Genomic DNA, 20,301 nt, shown 5'->3' on the forward strand with positions numbered 1-20,301 from the left:
TGCAGCTTCTCATTTATTTCAACAAACATGAAGCTATTAGATCCATCTGCCTTTTTCCACATAAGCAATCTAAATATCAGTGCATTTGGGTAACATCCAGAGTGACATAGCTGTTTAGTAACAGAACTAGGATTAGAATCCTGTTTGTCTTATATGTGGTCCCAACAAATAATCTAGACAGAAAACAAATCTTTACAGAATTAAGTGCTTAAGAAAAGATTAAAGGGGTCAGAAGAAATCAGGAGAGCCATCTTAGTATGGAAGAAGAGGTGATGTCTGAGCAACTGGAGAGGACTTGAAGGGGAACCTAAATCTATATCTAAAGATCTAGAGACCCCTGAAAGGAAGATGTGTGTTGAGGAGAACAGTCACCTTTTTAATTTTCTAGAAATGTGGAGGTGCATGCCTTGAGATCCGTGGGCAAGAGTCTTGAGGCAAAGCTTCAATGCCAAGGCTTCTGTTCCATTTATTAGCCCTAGACTTTGGGCAAGTTATTTGGCTTTTCTAAACATTTTTTAACTGAGCAGAATAACACCATCTTTCAGATGTTTAGAAGTTCAAATGAAATAACAAATAAAATATCTGTGACATGAGCTACTGACTGTTATCATGGAAAACATGATGCCCACTATTTTGTTGAAGAAGAAGAGTTGAATTTGACAATTATATGACTTAAAATGATTTTCTGGAAAATAGAATAAAGTACAATAACTTTTTTATTTATGTGACTGAGAAAGAATGTAGATAAGGAAAATGTCATCAGCAATTTTAAGGTTTCTCTATTGAGGACTTGGCAGAATATTAATGCATAGGAAAAATGTATAAAAGTCTTAGCTGATCATCTTTTCCTTATAGGCTTAACATTTAATTTTCCCTGGAAAATGTCTCTGACAAAAGATGTAAGGAATGTCCTTGGATGATTAAAGTTCTATGGTTTACAGACTAACTCCTGGATTTCACGTACAAGGATGTTCAATTATTCACTTATTTATCTGAGTCTAGATCTCTTGCAACTGGATACTTCTTGTCTGAAGTGAGAAATTGTGTGTGTGTGTGTGTGTGTGTGTGTGCATTTATTTTCTTTTTAAAGGGAAATATATTATATAGGAATTCATCTACCAGTGACAAGGTATAGAATAATCTCTCAAATCTTCACTATCTGAACTAAACATTTGGCACAGTCATATATTATTTAGATCACCATTGTAACTCTGTATAATTTTGTATTTGTTGCTCCAATAGTCAACTTCCAAATGATACTTCATTTAATAAAATCATGAGAGAAAATAAAGACATTATTTCGTGGGGTAACTCACTGTTTTCCCATGACCACCGATTAAATTCTGTATCGTATGTCTCATTACTATAGTGGAAATCAAATAGGAATAAAAATATTAGGTTAAATATGGATAGATTATAAAATAGATTTAGATATAATTGATTTTGACTGTAGAACAGGTTGGCCTTGAACTCACTATGCAGCTGAGGCTAACCTTGAACTTATGATTCTCCTGCTTCTACCTCCCCCCTGGTAGGATTACAGGCACCTACCACCATACATGTTTGTGTGGTGGTTGAGCTCAAATCCAGAGCTTCATACTTTATAGGCAAGCACTCTAGGCACTGAGCTAAATCCCCAGACCTGATTTAAGTTCTCTTTATTAGGTCTGTTATTAGAGACAAAAAAATGATAAAGAATTTTAGAAAGCCAAAATCAGCTAAGTATAAGCCTACATCAGCCTTTTTTTTTTAAAGAAAGCACTTAGTAATAAAATAAATTTTGTGGTAACTCTTTAGTGAAGTGGTACTAAATTTATAACTACAGGACCTAGATATGTCTTGGATATGTGACTGTGGTTTTGTTTTTAAACTTCAAACTTGGTGATAGTTACCTTTAATTAAGCACCTAATGTTTGTTGGGGAATTTTTGCATCTGTTTCTTTATATGCTTATCAATGCTTTTAGGGCACTGAATATACATTACTTCATTTGATAATTTAGGATAACAAAAGCTGTAAGAAAAATGCATAATTTATTGAAGATCTTGGAGCTACTCAGTCAAGAGGCTAACTTGCGACCCAAGGTGTACACCTTAAATCTCTTGTTATTATCTTTCTCTTATTTTCCTTTAATATTTACATAGAAAAATTGGATTAGAGAGGCTCTATTTCTCCAAATTCTGACATCTAAATGTCCCCTGTTTCTGGTGAGGGGTGGGAGTAGGCAACAAGGAGGCCCCTATCTAGGAACTGGTAAGAATGGCTTAGCCACCAGATTTCTTTCTGATGTTGGACTATTTTGAGCAGATGAATTTGCAAAAATAGGGGTCCTGCATCTTTGTCTCATTCATGATTGATCCCTGAAGTCCCAAGTGGTTATTCTTACTGCATAGCTGGTTGCCCTCAGACTATCCAAGAGAATCCTATGTCAAGTTTTAACCCAGTAATGTCTCTTCTGAGGCCGAAGGTGCCTCTGCGCTAGCTTTCTTTCTCTTCTGAAAACAACAGCAGCCTATAACAGCATTTATGTGTGTACTAGTTAAAGATCATGTAAGGCCTACCTGGATATTGTGAGTGATGCACTGAAGACAGAGCACATGCAATGATCATTAAGAAGGCAAACTTGCCTTAATACTTCTTCTGCTAATGGTACTTAAAACGAAACACAGCTCCTCTAATGTTATAGGGAAGTAGGTGGCATATTAATCCTCTAATGTAGCAAAATGTAATTATCCAAAGGTAGTTAAAATCAATTACATTCTTTATGCTATTCATATTTCATGAGCTAAAAAAAACCATGGAATGCAGTGCTCAGTTCTGAATCGCTGCTATCAATGTTCCATTTTATCATGTAGCACATTACCTAATGAGTTGTATAGGCTTCCAGGAATAAGCACTCTAAACTGGAAAACTTTACTTTTTGTCTCTGTTCCTGTTTCATTTCTTTTGACATCCCACTTATTACCCGTCCCTGCTCTCCTACTTTGACTATGTCTTCTAATACTGAGAGGAGAAACTAAAGGAAAGACGTCGTCCTTCCATACAGATACTGGGACTTTGGAAAACCACTTAACCTAATAGATTAAATATTTTGACACTACCCTGTGTATAAAGAGATGGGACACACAGATGAAAACGAATAGCTCTGCACCTCCACCAGGCCCAAGTTTCCTATTCCAGCATGAATCCATGCTATCAGGAAGTTAACATTAAGAAATCTAGGAGGAGGGAGCTGGAGAGATGGTTCACTGGTTAAGAACATTGGCTGCCCTTGCAGAGGACCCAAGTTTAGTTCCCAGCACCCATGTGGCAGCTCACAACTATCCATTACTACATTCCCAGGGTATCTGATGCTCGCTTCTGGCCTCTGTGGGCTTTGCATGCATATGATGCGCTTACACACATGCAGTCAAAATCATCATATATATAAAGTAGGAATAATTAAATATAAATGTTTTTTAAAGAGAATCTAAGAGTATGGAGAGTTTGCATAGTGGATAAAGCACTCATTGTACAAGCTTGAGGACCAACATTCTGAACACAAGTTCAGCACCACATGAAAGACAGATGGGCATGGCAGCTGCTTCAAATTTTAACACTCAATGGATGGAGAAAGGGCATCCCTGGAGCAAGCTGGTTTGTTAGACTAGCCGAATGGGTCAGCTTCGGTTTCAAATGAGAGATTCTATCTTAATGTAAGGTGAAGAGTAATTTATGTCAATCTCTGGCCTCCCTATACAGGTGCACATGTGAGTAGACACCTCATACATGTGTGCCCAAGCATATACCAACACTTATACACACATGCATACCACACATACAGAAAGATAAAAAGAGAGAAAGAAATCTAAGAATAAAGGCATAAGAATGGAACTGTGTATCAAATGATTGTGGTAGAGACTAGAAGGCAGATGAAATCTGCTTTGTGCTTAAGATTAGTTCAACAAAAACAAATTCTCAGGAGCATAGCCCCAAAATAGACCTATTTTATTCCTTCAAACCTTTCCAGATATGATGTATTTTTTGGTCTATCATGAAAGCCACAAATTCTTTTCCTTTGTAGAATATTAGTTTTTACAGTTTCTTTGCCTTTAAAAATTTCTCTATTTCCCACTGATTTTCTCCTCTCTCTCTCTCTCTCTCTCTCTCTTTCTCTCTCTTCTTTCAACACTCAAATTCCACATGTAATTCTTTTGTTCTGTGGCTTCCATATCTTTGGCACCTGCTCATACATGGGGTATACCTGCCTCTATTCTTCAAATTGACATCTCCTGGGTTACCACAAGTCAGAAGATTGCCCACATCCTTGCCTTCCTAAGTTATGTTGTCCATAAACTTAACTTAGGTACTATAAACGGTGTTACTGTGTGCTACACAAGAGGTAAAGGATATAACAGAAAAGGATGCCCTCTGTGGCATAATATTCGACAACCAGCTTGGCAATAGGGGAAAACTCCTTATTCATGGCTTTTGATAATTTCCATGGAGTAAGCACTCTCAAACTGGATGGTTTTAGTCTACCAGTTTGATGTCACCAAACACTGAGCTAGAGCATATATGAACAACTAGTCATAAAAATGAACAGCCAGTCATGCAGAGCTTTGGAACTGCTCCAGACAAGCCACTAGATGCTCTTTGGAGTTGGCTGTTAGCCACTGGCTTTTGCAACTGATCTACTCTCCACTCTGATTTCTAATTTCTTATTATATGCTCCTGTCCTTTATCTTACACCCCATAGGGCTAAAACTAGGCTCCTTATCTTGCCCTATCAAAAGTTCATTTATTTTCCTCCATATACTGCTAATAAATATTAAATATAAACTATAATATAGGTTCTTCTTGAATTAATTTCATGAGGAAACAAGACTTGGGGATTATTATCCATACTGTAGAGATTTTAGAAATTCAAAGTTCAAACTGAACCATAAGATAGTCAAGGGAATTCAAATGTGAGCACCAGATTCTGACAGTAAAACCCACTTTCTTCACAGCATCTTACTTCCCATCCAATGGCAAGACCATGTCTTTCTCACCTTGATTGATACAGGCAAATTTGAGGTAGCATTTGCAATCAATATTAATTACCCAGTCTTATCTCTTCATCAGAGTGCTGATGTTCCTGCAAATATCTGCCCTATTTCTATGTTTAAGCTGCTAAAAAGCAAACAGCGTGCTTCTTCTTCATCTTGTACCTTGCTGGAGCAAAAATTCTTACAGAGATAGCTACTTAGTGGATCTTAGCAAGTAAAATAATTAATGAACAAGGAAGTATTTGGAATATTTGTACTGTATTACTGCTGTAATATTCTTCTGCCATTCGGGTTATAAGGCACCAGTGATTTTGTGCATAGCAGATCAGATTTTATACTTCAGAAAAATGCAGGCTTAGTTTGCTGCAATGACAGACAGAAGATGGATACAAAATATGTTCAAATTTGGGTTTGAATTGTGAGGATTGCCTGTGCCATTGTGTTTCCATCCTAGAGCTCTTATACCCATTTCTGTCTGGAATATGATTTAGACTTCAGGGGCTCTTAAATGAGTTTAAGACAATATCTTTCCTTACATTCTGATTAATTTATGGGACTCCTGAGAGTTTCCTCTATACTTTCAGGAAGCCTTACTTGGGGACCAGAGCTCAGCAATCGATCCACATTTCTCTGAATTACCAGAGCTGGCTGCAGTAGTCTGTGCTCAGGACAAACTTGCTAATGCGAGGGGATTATGTAGTACTCTGTGTAAGTGCACAAAGAGATGCAGTTTCTAGTTTATATAACATCTGTGTATATTTTCTGCACCCTAACAACATAGAGAAGTTGCTTTATAACTGAGTGTGCCTCAGGGCTTTTCTGCATATAGTAACTCAGAAGGCTGCAGTAAGACGTACCACACAGAGCTTGTCTACTTAGAGAAGTTAGCAGGGCTTTCTGACTGCTCCTGACCATAAAGGCATCTGCATGTGTAGAGTAGTTAACAACTCTAAAATTACCCAGTAATCCACAAGAGATACCTGATTTCTGCGATTACGCTCCTTCTGTTCCATCATCTGGTTAATGCTGTCAGTTACTGTTTATTGTAAACATTTCCAAATACATTTCTTTTAAGTCAGCACAAAGCGATTTAGAACAGTTGCAGAAACCATTAACTATAAGTAACATTATGTTAAACAGTATATGACAAATTGAAAAATATTAACCCAACAAGTTGAGTATCAGCAATGTAAATGGATTCAATATAGAGTATAAGTCTCAGAGCTCTTACAGGCATGATAAACACACTGTGGATTAATATATTTCTTTAGTGCATTTTTGCATGTAAGCCATAACAGCCAAGATTGAGCTTGACAAAAAGCTTCTATTATTATATCTCAATTCATCTTCCCTTACTGAACTACTAGTAAGGACTCGTGCTGTGAGAGGTTTGTCTTCCATAGAAGCCTTCAGAATGGAGGACAGCCATTCACATCATTTCGGTGGCAGGAGGTACAACTTTCCACAAATAGGATGGGCAAGGGTAAAGCTTACATGAAAAACCCCGAGGTGACTTCTGTTGCTGTGTCCTATATCTTATGGTGACGTAACTTTGATGATTATAGTTCATTCTCTACTTTGTACAATTGACCTTTACATGAGAGGTGAGGGAATGGGCACTCATATCTCTCCAGGAATGCCAATTTGAATGAATAGCATCAAATTACTCTTTGAGCCTTTTATGTGGGTTGAAGCAAAGAATAAGAGAACCTCTCAGTTAGGTCTTCAGTTCCTCCCATTTCAACTTTAGACTGCATGGTGATACTGCAAGAAAGCAAAGAAAATTATATTCAACTTCATGGGGGTATTACTGTTAATGGAGACTCTATATTAAGAAAGCAATTCTCTGTAATATTTAACTCAAAATCTGTGTTCCTACATTTTGCAAGTGATAGAATTACAACCAAAATAATTTAATGACCATAACTAAGTGGTAAGCAATAAAGTTTATATTCCAAACACTACAAATGGATGTATATGGCTTGTTATTTTCTTAGAAAACATCCTTTTTAATCCATGTGTGTGTTTCTAGTCTCCCATTTGTCTTACTTGGTCTGCCTTTGTCTCTATTCTCTCTGAGCCTGGTTGCCTTGGTAACAGCACATACATGCTTGTATGTGAAGTTCTCCTTGGGCATACATTTATTTCTATGGAAACAATGATGTCATTGGTGTGGGTAGGTGGTTAGGGAGAGCAAAGTGAAGAAGCCTGGAATACTGATCACTTTTTTTGGCCATGAAATGTATCATTAAGTTTTTGAGTTAACAAACCATACTTTTGTCTTTATTTTGATGTGTTCATCAGCTATATTTTCCAAATTTACAGACTTGATGGAATAGAATGAAATAAAAGTATAAAATATATCTCATAGCTCATTATTATATGTAATATCTTAAGACTCAACACAGATATGTATATATATAATAACATTAAGAGAATGATTACATTAATCTTAAAAGTCAGAAAGCAAAAAGTTTATCCCAATAGTATTGTTATTAGTAAATATTATGGGACTGGCAAGATGGCTTAGTGGGTAAAAGCACTTGCCACCAATCCTGACAACCTCAATGATCTCTGGGACCCACATTGTACAGAGAGAAGGGACTCCAGCTAGCTGTCCTTTGACCTCCACACACATCCCCTGGCATTCACATGCTCAGCTATACAAAGGAAATAAATGAATAAGAAATAAATAAATGTAAATGAAATTTTAAAATTGTGAAAGAAATTTTATATTAACATCAAAGCAATGAAAGATAGATGGTGAATCAAAGAAAAGAAGTCCATACTTACAGTCATTATTATTTTGGGGGGGTACAGTGAACTTTATTGGTCAAGACAGTCAGGCTCCCTAAGCTCTCCCTTCTTCTGGGAGTCTGCAATGGAAACGGTGAAGGGAGATAATCAGTGTGTAGTGGCTGAGTTGGGGCAGGGACTCCTCAGCCGAGAACCTCTTTCTTCCTCCTGCTGGGGCAAGTGGTCAGGCCTTCTTATTCCTGGAGGCCATGTGGACCATGAGGACCATGAGGCCTACTGCCCTGTTGTTATAGTCAAATTCGTTGTCATACCAGAAGATGAGTTGACAAAGCGGTCATTGAGGGCAATGCCAGTCCCAGCATCAAAGGAAGAAGAGTGTCTTTGTTAAAATCACAGCAGGACCTGGTCCTCAGTATAGCCCAGGATGCCCTTTAGGGGGCCCTTCGATGCCTGTTTCACCACTTTCTAGATGTCATCATATTTAGCAGCTTTGTCCTGATGGCAGGTCAGATCTCCAATAGACATATTAGGGGTAGAAACACCGAAGGCTATGCCAGTGAGTTTCCTGTTCAACTCTGGGATGCCCTTGCCCTTGGTCTTGGCAGTGCCAGAGGATGCAGGGATGATGCAGGGCAACCCCACCACCATCATGCTACATTTTCCCAGAGGAGTTGTCCTTAGTCTTCCAGGTACCTGTGATGGCATGAACTGTAGTCACGAGTCCCTCAACAATGCCAAAGTTGCCATGGATGGCCTTGGCCAGGGGGCTAAGCAGTTGGTGGTCAGGAGGTGTTGCTTATAAACTTGAGGGACTTATCATACTTCTCATGGTTCACACCCATCACAAACATAGGGGCATCAGCAGAAGGGAAGAGATAATGATGCTTTTAGCTCCTTCAAGTGGGCCCGGCCTTCACCATGGTAGTGAAGACACAAGTAGACTCCACAAAATACTCAGCACCAGTACCACCCTGTTTGATGTTGGTGGGATCTCACTCCTGGAAAATGGAGATGACCTTCCCATTGATGACAAGTTTACCTACCATCTTCAGCCTTGACTGTACCGAAGAACTTGCCATGGGTGGAATCAAACTGGAACATGTAGAATATATAGCTGTGGTCAATGAAGAGGTCACTTATGGCAACAGTCTCCACTTTGTCAGAGTTGAAGGCAGCCCTGTAACCAGGTACCAGATAGGGCCAAATCTGTTCACTCCAACCTTCACCATCCTGTCTCAGGGATGAGGCTGGCACTGCACAAGAAGATGCTGCTGTCTCCGTAACAGGGAGGATCAGAGAACTTATAGCCATTATTCTCAAAAAAAAAAAATCTTAGTTTTAGAAAACATGAAGATATAATAAGAAATGATAGGTACTGAAGTCTTTTCTACAACATCAAAAAGTTCACATGTAATAGATATTCAATTTTTTTTGTCTTAAGAAGCTTTTAAGTTTTTCGAAATAACTATGCCCCTTGCCCCTACTTGTCTGCTATTCAGTCCAGTCTATTTTCTTTTCTTTCTAGACAATGTGGAAACCTGCCTATGATTTTCTATACACATGGAGTGCTCACTATGGAAATAGCTACAGAGACCTGTTACAAGACCTTCAATCAGCTTTGGATACAATGAAAAACCCCGTGACCAAACAGTGGAGAGACTTAACTGGAACTTTAGTGCTAGTAAATTCTTTAGAGGTTTTGAGAACGACTGCATTTTCCACTTCTGAGGATGTATAGAATCGAAGCATGTTTGAGAGGCAGGGAAAATGGCAGAGGAAAAGTGTGTGTGTATGTGTGTGCTGTGTGTGTGGTGTGCGGAGTGTTTGTGTGTGTGGTGTGTGTGTGGTATGTGTGTGTGGTATGTTTGTGTGTGTGATATGTTTGTGTGTGTGGTGTGTATGTGGTGCGTGTGTGGTGTGTGTGTGGTATGTTTGTGTGTGTGGTGTGTATGTGGTGTGTTTGTGTGTGTGGTGTGTATGTGGTGTGTGTGGTGTGTATGTGGTATGTGTGTGTGGTGTGTTTGTGTGTGGTGTGTGTGTGTGGTGTGTGTATGTGTGTGTGTGTGTGGTGTGTGTGTGGTGTGTTTCTGTTTGTATATGTGTTGGGGGGGAGAAAGAAGATGAACTCAGAAAAGATATTTTACTTATTGTGTGTGGTGTGTGTATGTGTGTGTGTGTGTGTGGTGTGTGTGTGGTGTGTTTCTGTTTGTATATGTGTTGGGGGGGAGAAAGAAGATGAACTCAGAAAAGATATTTTACTTATTTTCTCTATGTTTGGAAAACGATTTTTACCTAGTGAAATCAAAGTCTGGCATACTTTCCAAGATTGGATTTTGTAATCAAACCTGTTTCTGTGTGTGTTCCAAAGGCAAACATTAAAGTGCTCTGTTATTGAGAAAGGAAAGAAAAGCCCTCTCTTTTTCAATGTTACTTCAATTTTCTTCAGTTAAAATAAATGATGGTTAGAATAATAGCATCATGCATATACCTCGGTAAACAGGAGGCTTTAACATGGGCAACTGGAATTTAGTGAGGCAGGGAGACAGGAGGAGCGAAGATGCTCTGACCTAAACTTCTGAGGCCGCAGGGCCTTGACACAATGGAGTCAGCGGGCATTCCTCCTTTCTTTTCTTTTTTTTTTTTTTTTTTTTTGAATCTGCAAGAGGACACACAGGGCAGTGTCAAGTAGGTTTTCTGTCTGAAAAGGCTGGTTCTATTTTTGAAAACTTCATACCACATAGCAGAATAGTAAAAAGGATGAAAAATAAAAATGTATGCTAAATCTCACAGGGAAAAGGCAGTACCTTTGTTTTAAATGAAGCTTGCTTCTCTATTTTACGGTCTCTTGAAAATTTTCAGAAGGAAAACAGGACATCAACAGAAATCCTGTCTGCAAACACGGACCTGGAATTTTCATCAACTTCCTTCAAGCATATTGGGGCTATATCTGATCCTATTTAATTTGAATGTTTCGCCTATGATCAGCATGCAAAGCAGTTCTTTAGCCCTTGGGATTTTTTTTTTTAATAACAAGAGTTATTATAAAACAACAACTATCACAAAAATCTGATTTATTAGCATTGATATAACAGCATCAATCTCCAAATACTGATACCTTTGTGTGTATGGTCACATAAACTGTGTGTGTGTGTGTATGTGTGTGTGTGTATGTGTGTGTGTGTGTGTGTGTGTGTGTGTGTAAATGTGCAACAGGGTGCATTACAACACTTGTGGAAAACAAAGCTAATATGAGACCTTGGGTCAATATAAATGTCATGGATTAACAGAGTTCACAACAAATGGTCTGTGCATTTCCATATGTTCAGTCTTTTGGTGACCTGTCAATATTTATGTGCTTGGGTCTTCCTTTGCTTATTGTTATTCACTCAACAGAGGGTGTACCTAAATGGTAGGGAAAGTAGGTGCTGGAGGTATAGGATAATGAGAAGGAGCACATGATTTCTGACATCAGTACTAAGTGATAGGAACAGAGAATTGACACCAGTAACTGTAAAATGGCATCTAGAATGACAATTGCAATGGAGAACTTGTGATGATAAAATATGTAGAGCTTAGATAGGGGCCATCATGTGAATGGGTGACTTTCTGGGAAAAACTGATGAGCCTGAAGCTTAAATACCTCACCTATGTTGGCAGGGTACAAGGGGTGGTGTTGGACCCTCCAGACAGGAGACAACTCATTATTACAGGGGATAGAGAGACAGAGTGACTGAGTGAAAGGACAGGATAAAGACATAAAAAGTAAAAGGAGGGGGTGAGATTGGGATGGAAGAGGCTTAGGTCTATTAAAATGACTAGGATTTAAGAAGGAATGACACACCCTCAAAGGTAATTTGAATAAGCTGAATAAGGTTTTTGTTTGGGGATCTTGAATAAAACATGTCCATTTGGCTAAAAAATAAAAAGCAAAATCTTTTTAGAGCTTTTAATACACCCATTCTGGGGTATTTGATATGCTGGCAAAGGTAATTCAAATTAACATTTAAGAACAATCTTTAAGGCTTTCAATATTTATATTTGATGATAAGAGAACAGAGCCTGACCAAGAGTTTATGGACACATATTCAAGGACAGGGCTTATTTTAATTGAAAATAAATTCACTGAGAGGAAAAGAACAAACAAACAAAAAAAAACCCCACTCAATTAGTTAGTTCAGGATACAATGACTTAAAGTGGTAATTTTGCATTCTTTAGAACATTCTTGGAATCTTATTAACATGTCAGCAAACCAGAGAAATTTGGGAAGGAATAGTAAGGAAAGTAACTGGGTTTTTCCAGTCTGTAAGATCTGAGACGATAAAGAGTTTGTTAGATATTAGTGTAGTAAGATAAAAGAAATCATTTCAGGTTGTACCACATCAAATGACTTAAAGTGGTAATTTTGCATTCTTTAGAACATTCTTGGAATCTTATTAACATGTCAGCAAACCAGAGAAATTTGGGAAGGAATAGTAAGGAAAGTAACTGGGTTTTTCCAGTCTGTAAGATCTGAGACGATAAAGAGTTTGTTAGATATTAGTGTAGTAAGATAAAAGAAATCATTTCAGGTTGTACCACATCATGTTTGAGATTGTGGTTGGGAATTTTAAGAAGAGTTTTAAAAAATGAAAAACTCTCCATAATTTAAGGATGAAGTGCTGGTTTAAATATTAACACACAAAAATATATTTTATGATCATATAGTAAGTCCTTTCATGGGAATGTTAAACCCATGCCAAGTCTGTACTCACAAGTTTATTCTTATATATTTTTATAAATTGTTACAACTTTTCTGAATTTTATAATTTTCTTCCTGTAATGGATTTTCCTAATCAGAAAAGATTAATTTAGCAATCACAAATTGCCTTTCATATTTGGCAGAAAGTCAATGGAATTAATAAGGAGCTTACATCTGTTCCATGACATCATCAAAAGCATCAAAAGCTATTAATCTAAAACTTCTCTGAGCATCTCAAAAGTGGAAAGTGCTCAGACGAACCTTTCAGTCTTTTCACCTTTAATATAGTGATGCATGAATTACCTGGGGATTATAGCTCAGTAGATAGCTTGTACTGTGACAATTTTTCTATGTAATCCACAAATTCTTGGTTCCTTTCTATGGGTGGTTTCATAGGAAATTAGGGGATTCCTTCAATAATGTACCATTAATTTGTTTTACTCAATAGCAGACACAGCACACTTTGGTGTCATATAGAAAATACTGTGTAAAGTTTGAACTTGGAGATAACTAAGTTTATGGAATAACAGATCAGTGGTTGGCACTGGGCTGAGAAAAGTTTCTATTAGTAAAAGCTCTGACTATGTGACATAAATGTGCACTGGAAAACATACACTGAATGTGAGTACCATGTCTGGAGGCTTCAAGTCTTGCATTTTCATACTTTACTATTGTAACGAAACTTTTGGTGACTCTTTGATGCCTAAGTAAGAGTTGAGATAACATAAAAAGAGAACAATAAAAACTTAGGTGAGTGTAGGCTTTGATGTTGTGCTGTTTTGTTTTGAGACAGGGTATCCATGTAGCCCCAGCTTGTTTGCAACTCATTATGTAGACCAGGCTGGCCTCACTTTCACAGATATTCTCCTACCTATTCTCTTACCTTTGCCTCCCAAGTGCTGGGATTAAAGGCATGAGCCACCATGCCTGGCATAGTCTGAGTTTTTAAAATTAAAATGGATTTTCTTCTGTTTATACATACACAATTTCCTCCTCCTTTTCCTAGATAAAGCAAGAACCTATGTTCTGCTGTGTGACCCATAGGGACATACAGACATATAGACACATGACCCAAAGACTAAACATCTCCAGTGGACTCTGTAGGAGAATCCAGAGACATTTTTCAGTATAAAATAACATGTTGATAGCTGTTTTTTAAAATGCATACTTACTGGTCCACAAAATAAAAAGTAACTACTTATACTACAAAATCTAGAAATTGTACATGTCTAGCATCATACCTGATATCTAATGTATGTATTATTATTGATATTATGATCTCACTGAATTATTTTGTAAGGTACATGTGCTGTGTATTTTACATTGACTTTCTATTTCCATACATACAGAAAGTTTTAAGCTTAATAAATAGGTTTTCAATTTTGAATAATATTGCGAGTTTATATAGAAGAAATGAGGATGAGGAGACCAACAGTGGACAATAATTAGTGATTTCAAAAGAGAAGACCCTGAGCTCCGGGAATGCTTTCTTTGCAAGATGTCAGTCCCAAAGAAGAAGGCTGTGGCCTCTATTCTTTGCCCCTTAATTCCAATAAACCTTTAGGTCTATCACTCAGCCTTCTAAACCTCAGCTACTCAGTAGTAAGAGGAGAAGTTAAAGCCAGGTGACTTTTAAAGTTCTTATGTTTAAGTGTCTACAAATATATAAGGAGCAGAGTATGTTGTAATATTTTGCTATGAGGGAGAATGAAAAATATGAAAAATGATTTGAGTACTAGGTATCCATATTAAAATAATATTTAGAAATAAATTAAGAAAGGAAAGATTTATTTTGTCTCCCAGTTTAGAAGTTTCAGGCCATTATCACTTGGTTCAGTGCTTCTGGACAGATGACTTAGAGCATCATGATGGATGAGTGTGATGGAGGAAAGCTCCTCACATCATAGTGGACAGGAAGCAGAGAGAGAAAAAAAGCTGTGGACCAGGTATAATCTTTAAAGGTCCACCCTGTGTAACTTGCTGGACCCTCACCTCTTGAAGTTTCCATCAGTACCCAAAGCAGTACCACCAGTGAGAGACCAAGTCTTCAACATGGAGCCTGTGGGGACACCTACATTCAAAGCATAAAAATGTGCATTGATGTGCACACTAAACCTTTTCTAGATATTGTCTACACTTTTCATACAACCTTATAAAATTAACTATGAAATGTTTACTGACTTGAATTATATTTGGAAACAATTCTTTAAAATATATTTTGACACTACCCAAGAGAAACTACAGCACAGTGTTTGAGTACCGGTCAGTGATCATTAAGAAGTAGCTACTCAAGATAGTCTCCTTGTCAAGGCTCCAGGCCAAATTATCTTTAAAATAACAGTTCTTCAGTTTCCACAGTCCACGATCACCTGGAGGACTTGCTGGTCTCACTGCTGTCTCCACCCCTAGAGATTCTGAAAATTTACATATGTAATAATTTTCCAAGTTATTTCTACTTTGAGAACCACTGCATTAAATTTTCTTCATCTTTGTAGAAAACTATGAAGAATTTGTTAAGCCAAAAGGATAAAGAAATACTTGTATACAAATAAAATTTCAGATTATTTTAATAAAAAGTTTACAAAATTCTAGAAGAGAACTAAACATCACTTTATAAAGTAGCTACAGTTATTTGCATAGAGTGAAATTTGTTTTGAATAAAATCTTGAAAAACTAATTTTAATTTTTAAACTAATTAATTAAAATTATGAATAATTCCATGTCCTCTAAAGTGTAAATGTATTAGGAAAATGGGTGTGTGGTATGACTGTAATGGATTGAAAATGTAAATAGAATAAAAATAATTTAAAGTAATTTGGGTCATTTAGTTAGCATTTTAATATAATATTGAAAAAATATGCTGCTACATTTGCTTCTGTAAAATATCTTCGGAAAAGTCTTTTTTTATGGTTTATCATGTTAAGTTTGTTGTTGAACTAACTTTTCTGTGCTAAAAAAAACCACTTTGGTCAATGGGATGTATAAAGCTACCACTTTCACTGCACAGTTGTGAAGTGAGTGAAAGCATTTCCTGGTAATGTGGGCAACATTTTCATCCTAATGAGCAGTTCCACATTTAAAGGAATGGTGACTGAGGAGAGAATAATAAAGTCAATGCTTTCGTCTTGTTGCTAATGTCAGATCTCACCCTTTACCAACTCTTTTTTGTTCATTGTTCTTTGGTACATGATAGGGAGAATCTATGACTTAGTTTACTCTGTTTTTAAAGACATGTCACACTCCCTTTTAGAAACTTTGTTGATTCTACATACGAAGATGCTCGTGCCGTTTCCTCCACCACGGTTTACCATGGTGATTATTTAGACCATCCTCTAAAGTACTGGCTAGTGTTTTAAGGTGACAGCCTTTCCAGGTGCCCATTTTATTTTTACAATAATTCTAAGTGTTTTATACTTAAAATGGCCAGATTTCTTCGTTTGTTTGAATCTTAGCTGGTTTTAGCACTGACAATCCCATGTGTCAAGGCACTCCTGAACCCCTCTACTGGGGCAAGACAAGAATGGCTGTTTACCTAATTTCACTGTAAGGACTCTATAGAAACTGGCAGTTATGGAGACACTCTGTTTCTCACATTGCAGTGCTCAGTTTGGGGAACTTTTGCAGCCCCTCTATCAACTTCTCGTTGACTCCTCATGAGACCAGAACATTCAATCGTTTTCTTTTTCTTCTCTTCTCTTTCTCTCTCTTTCTTTTTTCTCTTTTCTTTCTCTCTCTCTTTCTTCCTTCCTTTCTTCCTTTCTTCCTTCCTTCCTTCCTTCCTTCCTTCCTTCCTTCCTTCCTTCCTTCCTTTCTTTCTTTCTTTCTTTCCTTTCTTTCTTTCGCTTTCTGACATCGAAGCTTCCCATGATTTTGTTTACTCAATAAGAACATTTGTATCCCAGGCATCTCAGTGTTTATCAATTGAAAATAAAAATATCAAGGGATCCAAATTCAAGTCATAGTCCCCATCCATGACACTAGGTCTCCTTTTAGATGGACTTCTTTTTATTTTCTGAGTGCCAAAAGAGCACTCCACATTTGGAAGTTTGAATCCAGCCTGGACAGCACAGCAATACCATCGCAAAACAAAACAAAACAAAAATCTCTTGAACAAAAGTTAAATAAAACATTCCCTCCCCTTTTTTGCATCAGTCAAATTCTAAAATGATAACAAAGAAAGTTCATGGAAAATTCCCTACAACTCTGCATTATCTACACTGATGTTCTCCCCATTATTTCTAATAAGCTGAGTCTGACTAGACATCATGCCTGCAGTCAAAACAACTGGCATGAAGGGTTCCAGCTGTTGAGATGGGCCATCTCTATAATTCTGAGGTTCTAATTAACTCTCCATTTCTCAGGCATCTATGATTTTCTGGTAATTAAGGCAGCAATTTTTTCTTAAAGCTTACTTGTAGGTTATTTTAAAATTAATTTGACTAAGGTATTAGATTTCAAAAGCTAAAAAAATTAATAATCTGTCAAATCATTTTTGTGAGGGGCTGAATTGTGCCTCTCTGGCTCTATATTCATATTGTGCATTCAATCCCAGTACCTAAGAATGTGATTATAGTAGAGATAGAGATCTTTTAAAGTAATTAAATTAGGATGAAATGGCAGAATGGTCCTTAATCCAACATGACAATATACCTTTAAAAAGAGATTAGACATGACAGAGGAATAGAGAGAAGATCATGGAAAGATCACCATCGGGGAAAGGCTGAGAGCAAACCTCAGCTTTGTTCCTTAGGAGGAACAAGCTCTCCCACTACCTTTATCTTATTTCTCTCTTCCAAACCATGAAGGACGTAGTTTTCTGTTGTTTAGACCACCCAGTCTATGGTACCTCGCCATGGCAATCTTACCAATCTAATGCAATCTTCAAGTAAATAAACAGAATTTATTTACTAACAGGTCAAAAAGGGCTCTCATTAAAGGTGAATTTAAAACTGTTTGAGGCAGGAACCTGGGGTAAGTGCTTTTACTGAGTCATTTGGTCATTGACTGTCATTCCTAAGCATACGATAACTTCTTAGAAATCCAAAATGGAAAGAAACACTGAGGTTATCTAAGAGCGTGAAAGGCAGCGATGAGATTATTTTACCTCTCAGTCATCAGTGAAGCCTCTTGGAAATAGTTTTAAAAATAGAGTACCAAGTGCTGAGTGAGCGCTCTTTCCTCTTCCTCTCATGAATATCCTTGATCAGTCTTCTATTATTTCATAGCATTCAACTCTATCTTGAAAACCAATAGCACGAGTCTCTCTCTGGGAGAGCATTTATCCATGCAGAGGAAATTAGGACTATAACTGAACAAACATTTAATGGGAACTAAATACAAAGGAAAATTGCCATAGGAAAATGAACAGATGGGTGGATTGTGTGGATATGAGGATTACATCTGAAGGCTGCTATGCATTTGAAACTGAAAAGCACCTTTGTCTATACTATTCTTTTCATTTTGCCCTATTTTTCAATAATGTCTTACAGCACTCTAATTCATCTCAATCATTGTTCCTATTCCACTCAGTCGGCATTTGGGGTTATTGCTTATTAAAAAGAGGAGATAAAGGACTCCAGTGAAAAGCCAGGTGGTTGACAAAGGTGTTGAAAACAACTGACCTTGAGTCTGTTTCCATAATTTTAATCAGGAAATGCTTCATGGAATTTGCTAGGTGCTTCTGACTGGTGTCAAGACACTTGATCCCAACTTTAGACCTTTCTGAACTGGTATCCCAGGAGCTCCTCCCTCGCCCTCTCTGCTTAGCAGTGTCTTTCTGACAACAGGTGAAATGAGTCTATGTTGTCAGGGACTTACTTGAGAAAAAAAAAAATCTGCCGCTGGTCCTCCTTGGCTAAAGACACCTGTAGCTTCAGGCAGGTTTTAAACAGTTCTAGTCTATCAGCAGAAGTTTCTAAATTGGTGTATAGAGGGAAGATATGGTCTGTGGAATTCTTACTTAGCATTTAATTTGGCACAGTATTTAACAAAGCAAGCTTATTACCCAGTCTCATATGAAGGACTCAGGAGATAAGCTTCTTCATTACACTTGAAGGAAAAAGGTCACTGAGTTTAAGATCACATCATATTTTCAGAAGAAATTTTAGTAAAAAAAAAAAAAAAAAAACAAGAAAAACCAAAAACCAAAACCAAACAAAAACCCTGGCTGCCCTAGCACCCACTTTTTTTGAGTTTCTGGGAACAGATTGTTTCTAGCTGATAACCAAAGACTTCCAAATTCTCAAACCTGGGGCTGTGATGAGATATCAATGAATTAACAGGGCTTTATGGTCAGTTTTGTCGGAGAATCACTGGCTACAGCCCCCAATGATGAGCCTAAATTGTCCAATTAGAGCAAACAGACTAATGGAACTGTCAGAAAGTGCTTTCCTACCCTGTCTCTTTGTCAGTTAGAATTGCTTTGGAGAAACAGATGCATCCTCAGTGTGGATTTACTGCAGATTTGATGTGACATACTTCTAGAATGCTAGTCAGAGTCTCTCTCTGGATCTTTCTTCTGGCTTGGGTCATAGGTCAGTCAGGGAAAAAAAGGAAGGTCGTTAAGATCTTGCTGAGAACAGAGAGAGCTAGAAGCCACATTTGGTGACCACTGGCTCCTGTGTTGTTCTCAGCCTCTCTGTGGAGAAGAGCTTGTAAGAGAAACGATGGCTTGGCTGTGTGATGGCACTCACTCCTGGCTGGATTTGAAGAACAGGAAGCAGGGGACCCTGAGAAACCGTCGCTGCCGGTCAAGCAGTTAACCCTAATCAGCACTGGAACATGGCTTAGACCTGTGTCTACTGCCTAAGACAACAATGTCGAGTACTACTGTATCTTCTAAATCTTATCTTCTAATCAGAGCAAGGAACTCTGGGAAACATTCTGTAGTTTTAGTCAAGTTGACACTTTCGGGGGCAGAACACCCCGAAACTGAGACGTGGGTGCATAGATGTGAGGTTTGTGTTCTTGCCATCGCTGTGTCTCCAAGTGGGGCTAATCAGGAGCTGTTGTTGGGTAGGCCTTGCGGGGGCCTAAGGGTGAAACTAACAGAAGGAAAACAGGTGGGGGGTATAAAACAAAACCAAACATTCTTCACTCATACTCTTCAATCCCTGAATCATGCGATGACTAAAACTGCCCCTGGAATTTTCAGTTAGGAGAAAATACAATTTTTTATGCTTACATCAGTTTGAGATAGGTCTTCTGACAACAGCTCTTGAAAGACTGCTAAATGGCTATTTTAACTAAGGGATGCTGTCTTAGGTAGAGCTTCTTAGTAGTATTAAGAAGCAGACTTAGGTGGTATTAAATTCATCCTGAAGAAATCCTAATGGTTAATCTTTTACTGATCAAAGAGAAAGAGTGAAATACTTGCCATTTTCAAAAGGTGAACACAAAGAGGACAAGATTTGCACTGTCCCTGGGGTCGGCCATCAGAGCACCATCAAGTTGCTGGAATATCAAACAGGTCTCAGAAGGTATTGCCATGGGGTCTTGCTGATCATGAAAATTAGATGTAGCCAAATTTGGAAAGAGACCAGAAGATACCATTGGAAATAATATTTAGTGTCAATAATGACTGCTTTTTGTTGCTGGTGGACTCAATTTGAGGAGCTGAAGTGATGGTAACTCTACTAAATGAGAAATTCAGAATAGTGGGCTTATCAGTAACTTTGTCTCTGCTTTCTAAGTATGAAGTGAATGTAATTATAATTATCACTCATTTCAAGATAACTTTGAAACTGATTCTAAAATTATTTTTGCATTGCATAGAGG

The 20,301-nt window shown here is 37.6% G+C and overlaps 1 protein-coding gene across 1 annotated transcript in view; it reads left to right on the plus strand.

Moving 5' to 3' along the window:
- Window positions 1-9,622, plus strand: part of Macc1 (MET transcriptional regulator MACC1) — a 24,055-nt gene extending 14,433 nt beyond the window's left edge. Inside the window, 1 exon segment of the mRNA XM_008832604.3 lies at window positions 9,312-9,622. Within this exon segment, the coding sequence (XP_008830826.1) occupies window positions 9,312-9,524 (213 nt within the window). The 3' untranslated portion in view covers window positions 9,525-9,622.
- Window positions 9,623-20,301: the final 10,679 nt, after the last annotated feature.

The sequence above is a fragment of the Nannospalax galili genome, unplaced genomic scaffold, assembly GCF_000622305.1.
Source record: "Nannospalax galili isolate Female #2095 unplaced genomic scaffold, S.galili_v1.0 scaffold450, whole genome shotgun sequence".
Classification (NCBI taxonomy): domain Eukaryota; kingdom Metazoa; phylum Chordata; class Mammalia; order Rodentia; family Spalacidae; genus Nannospalax; species Nannospalax galili.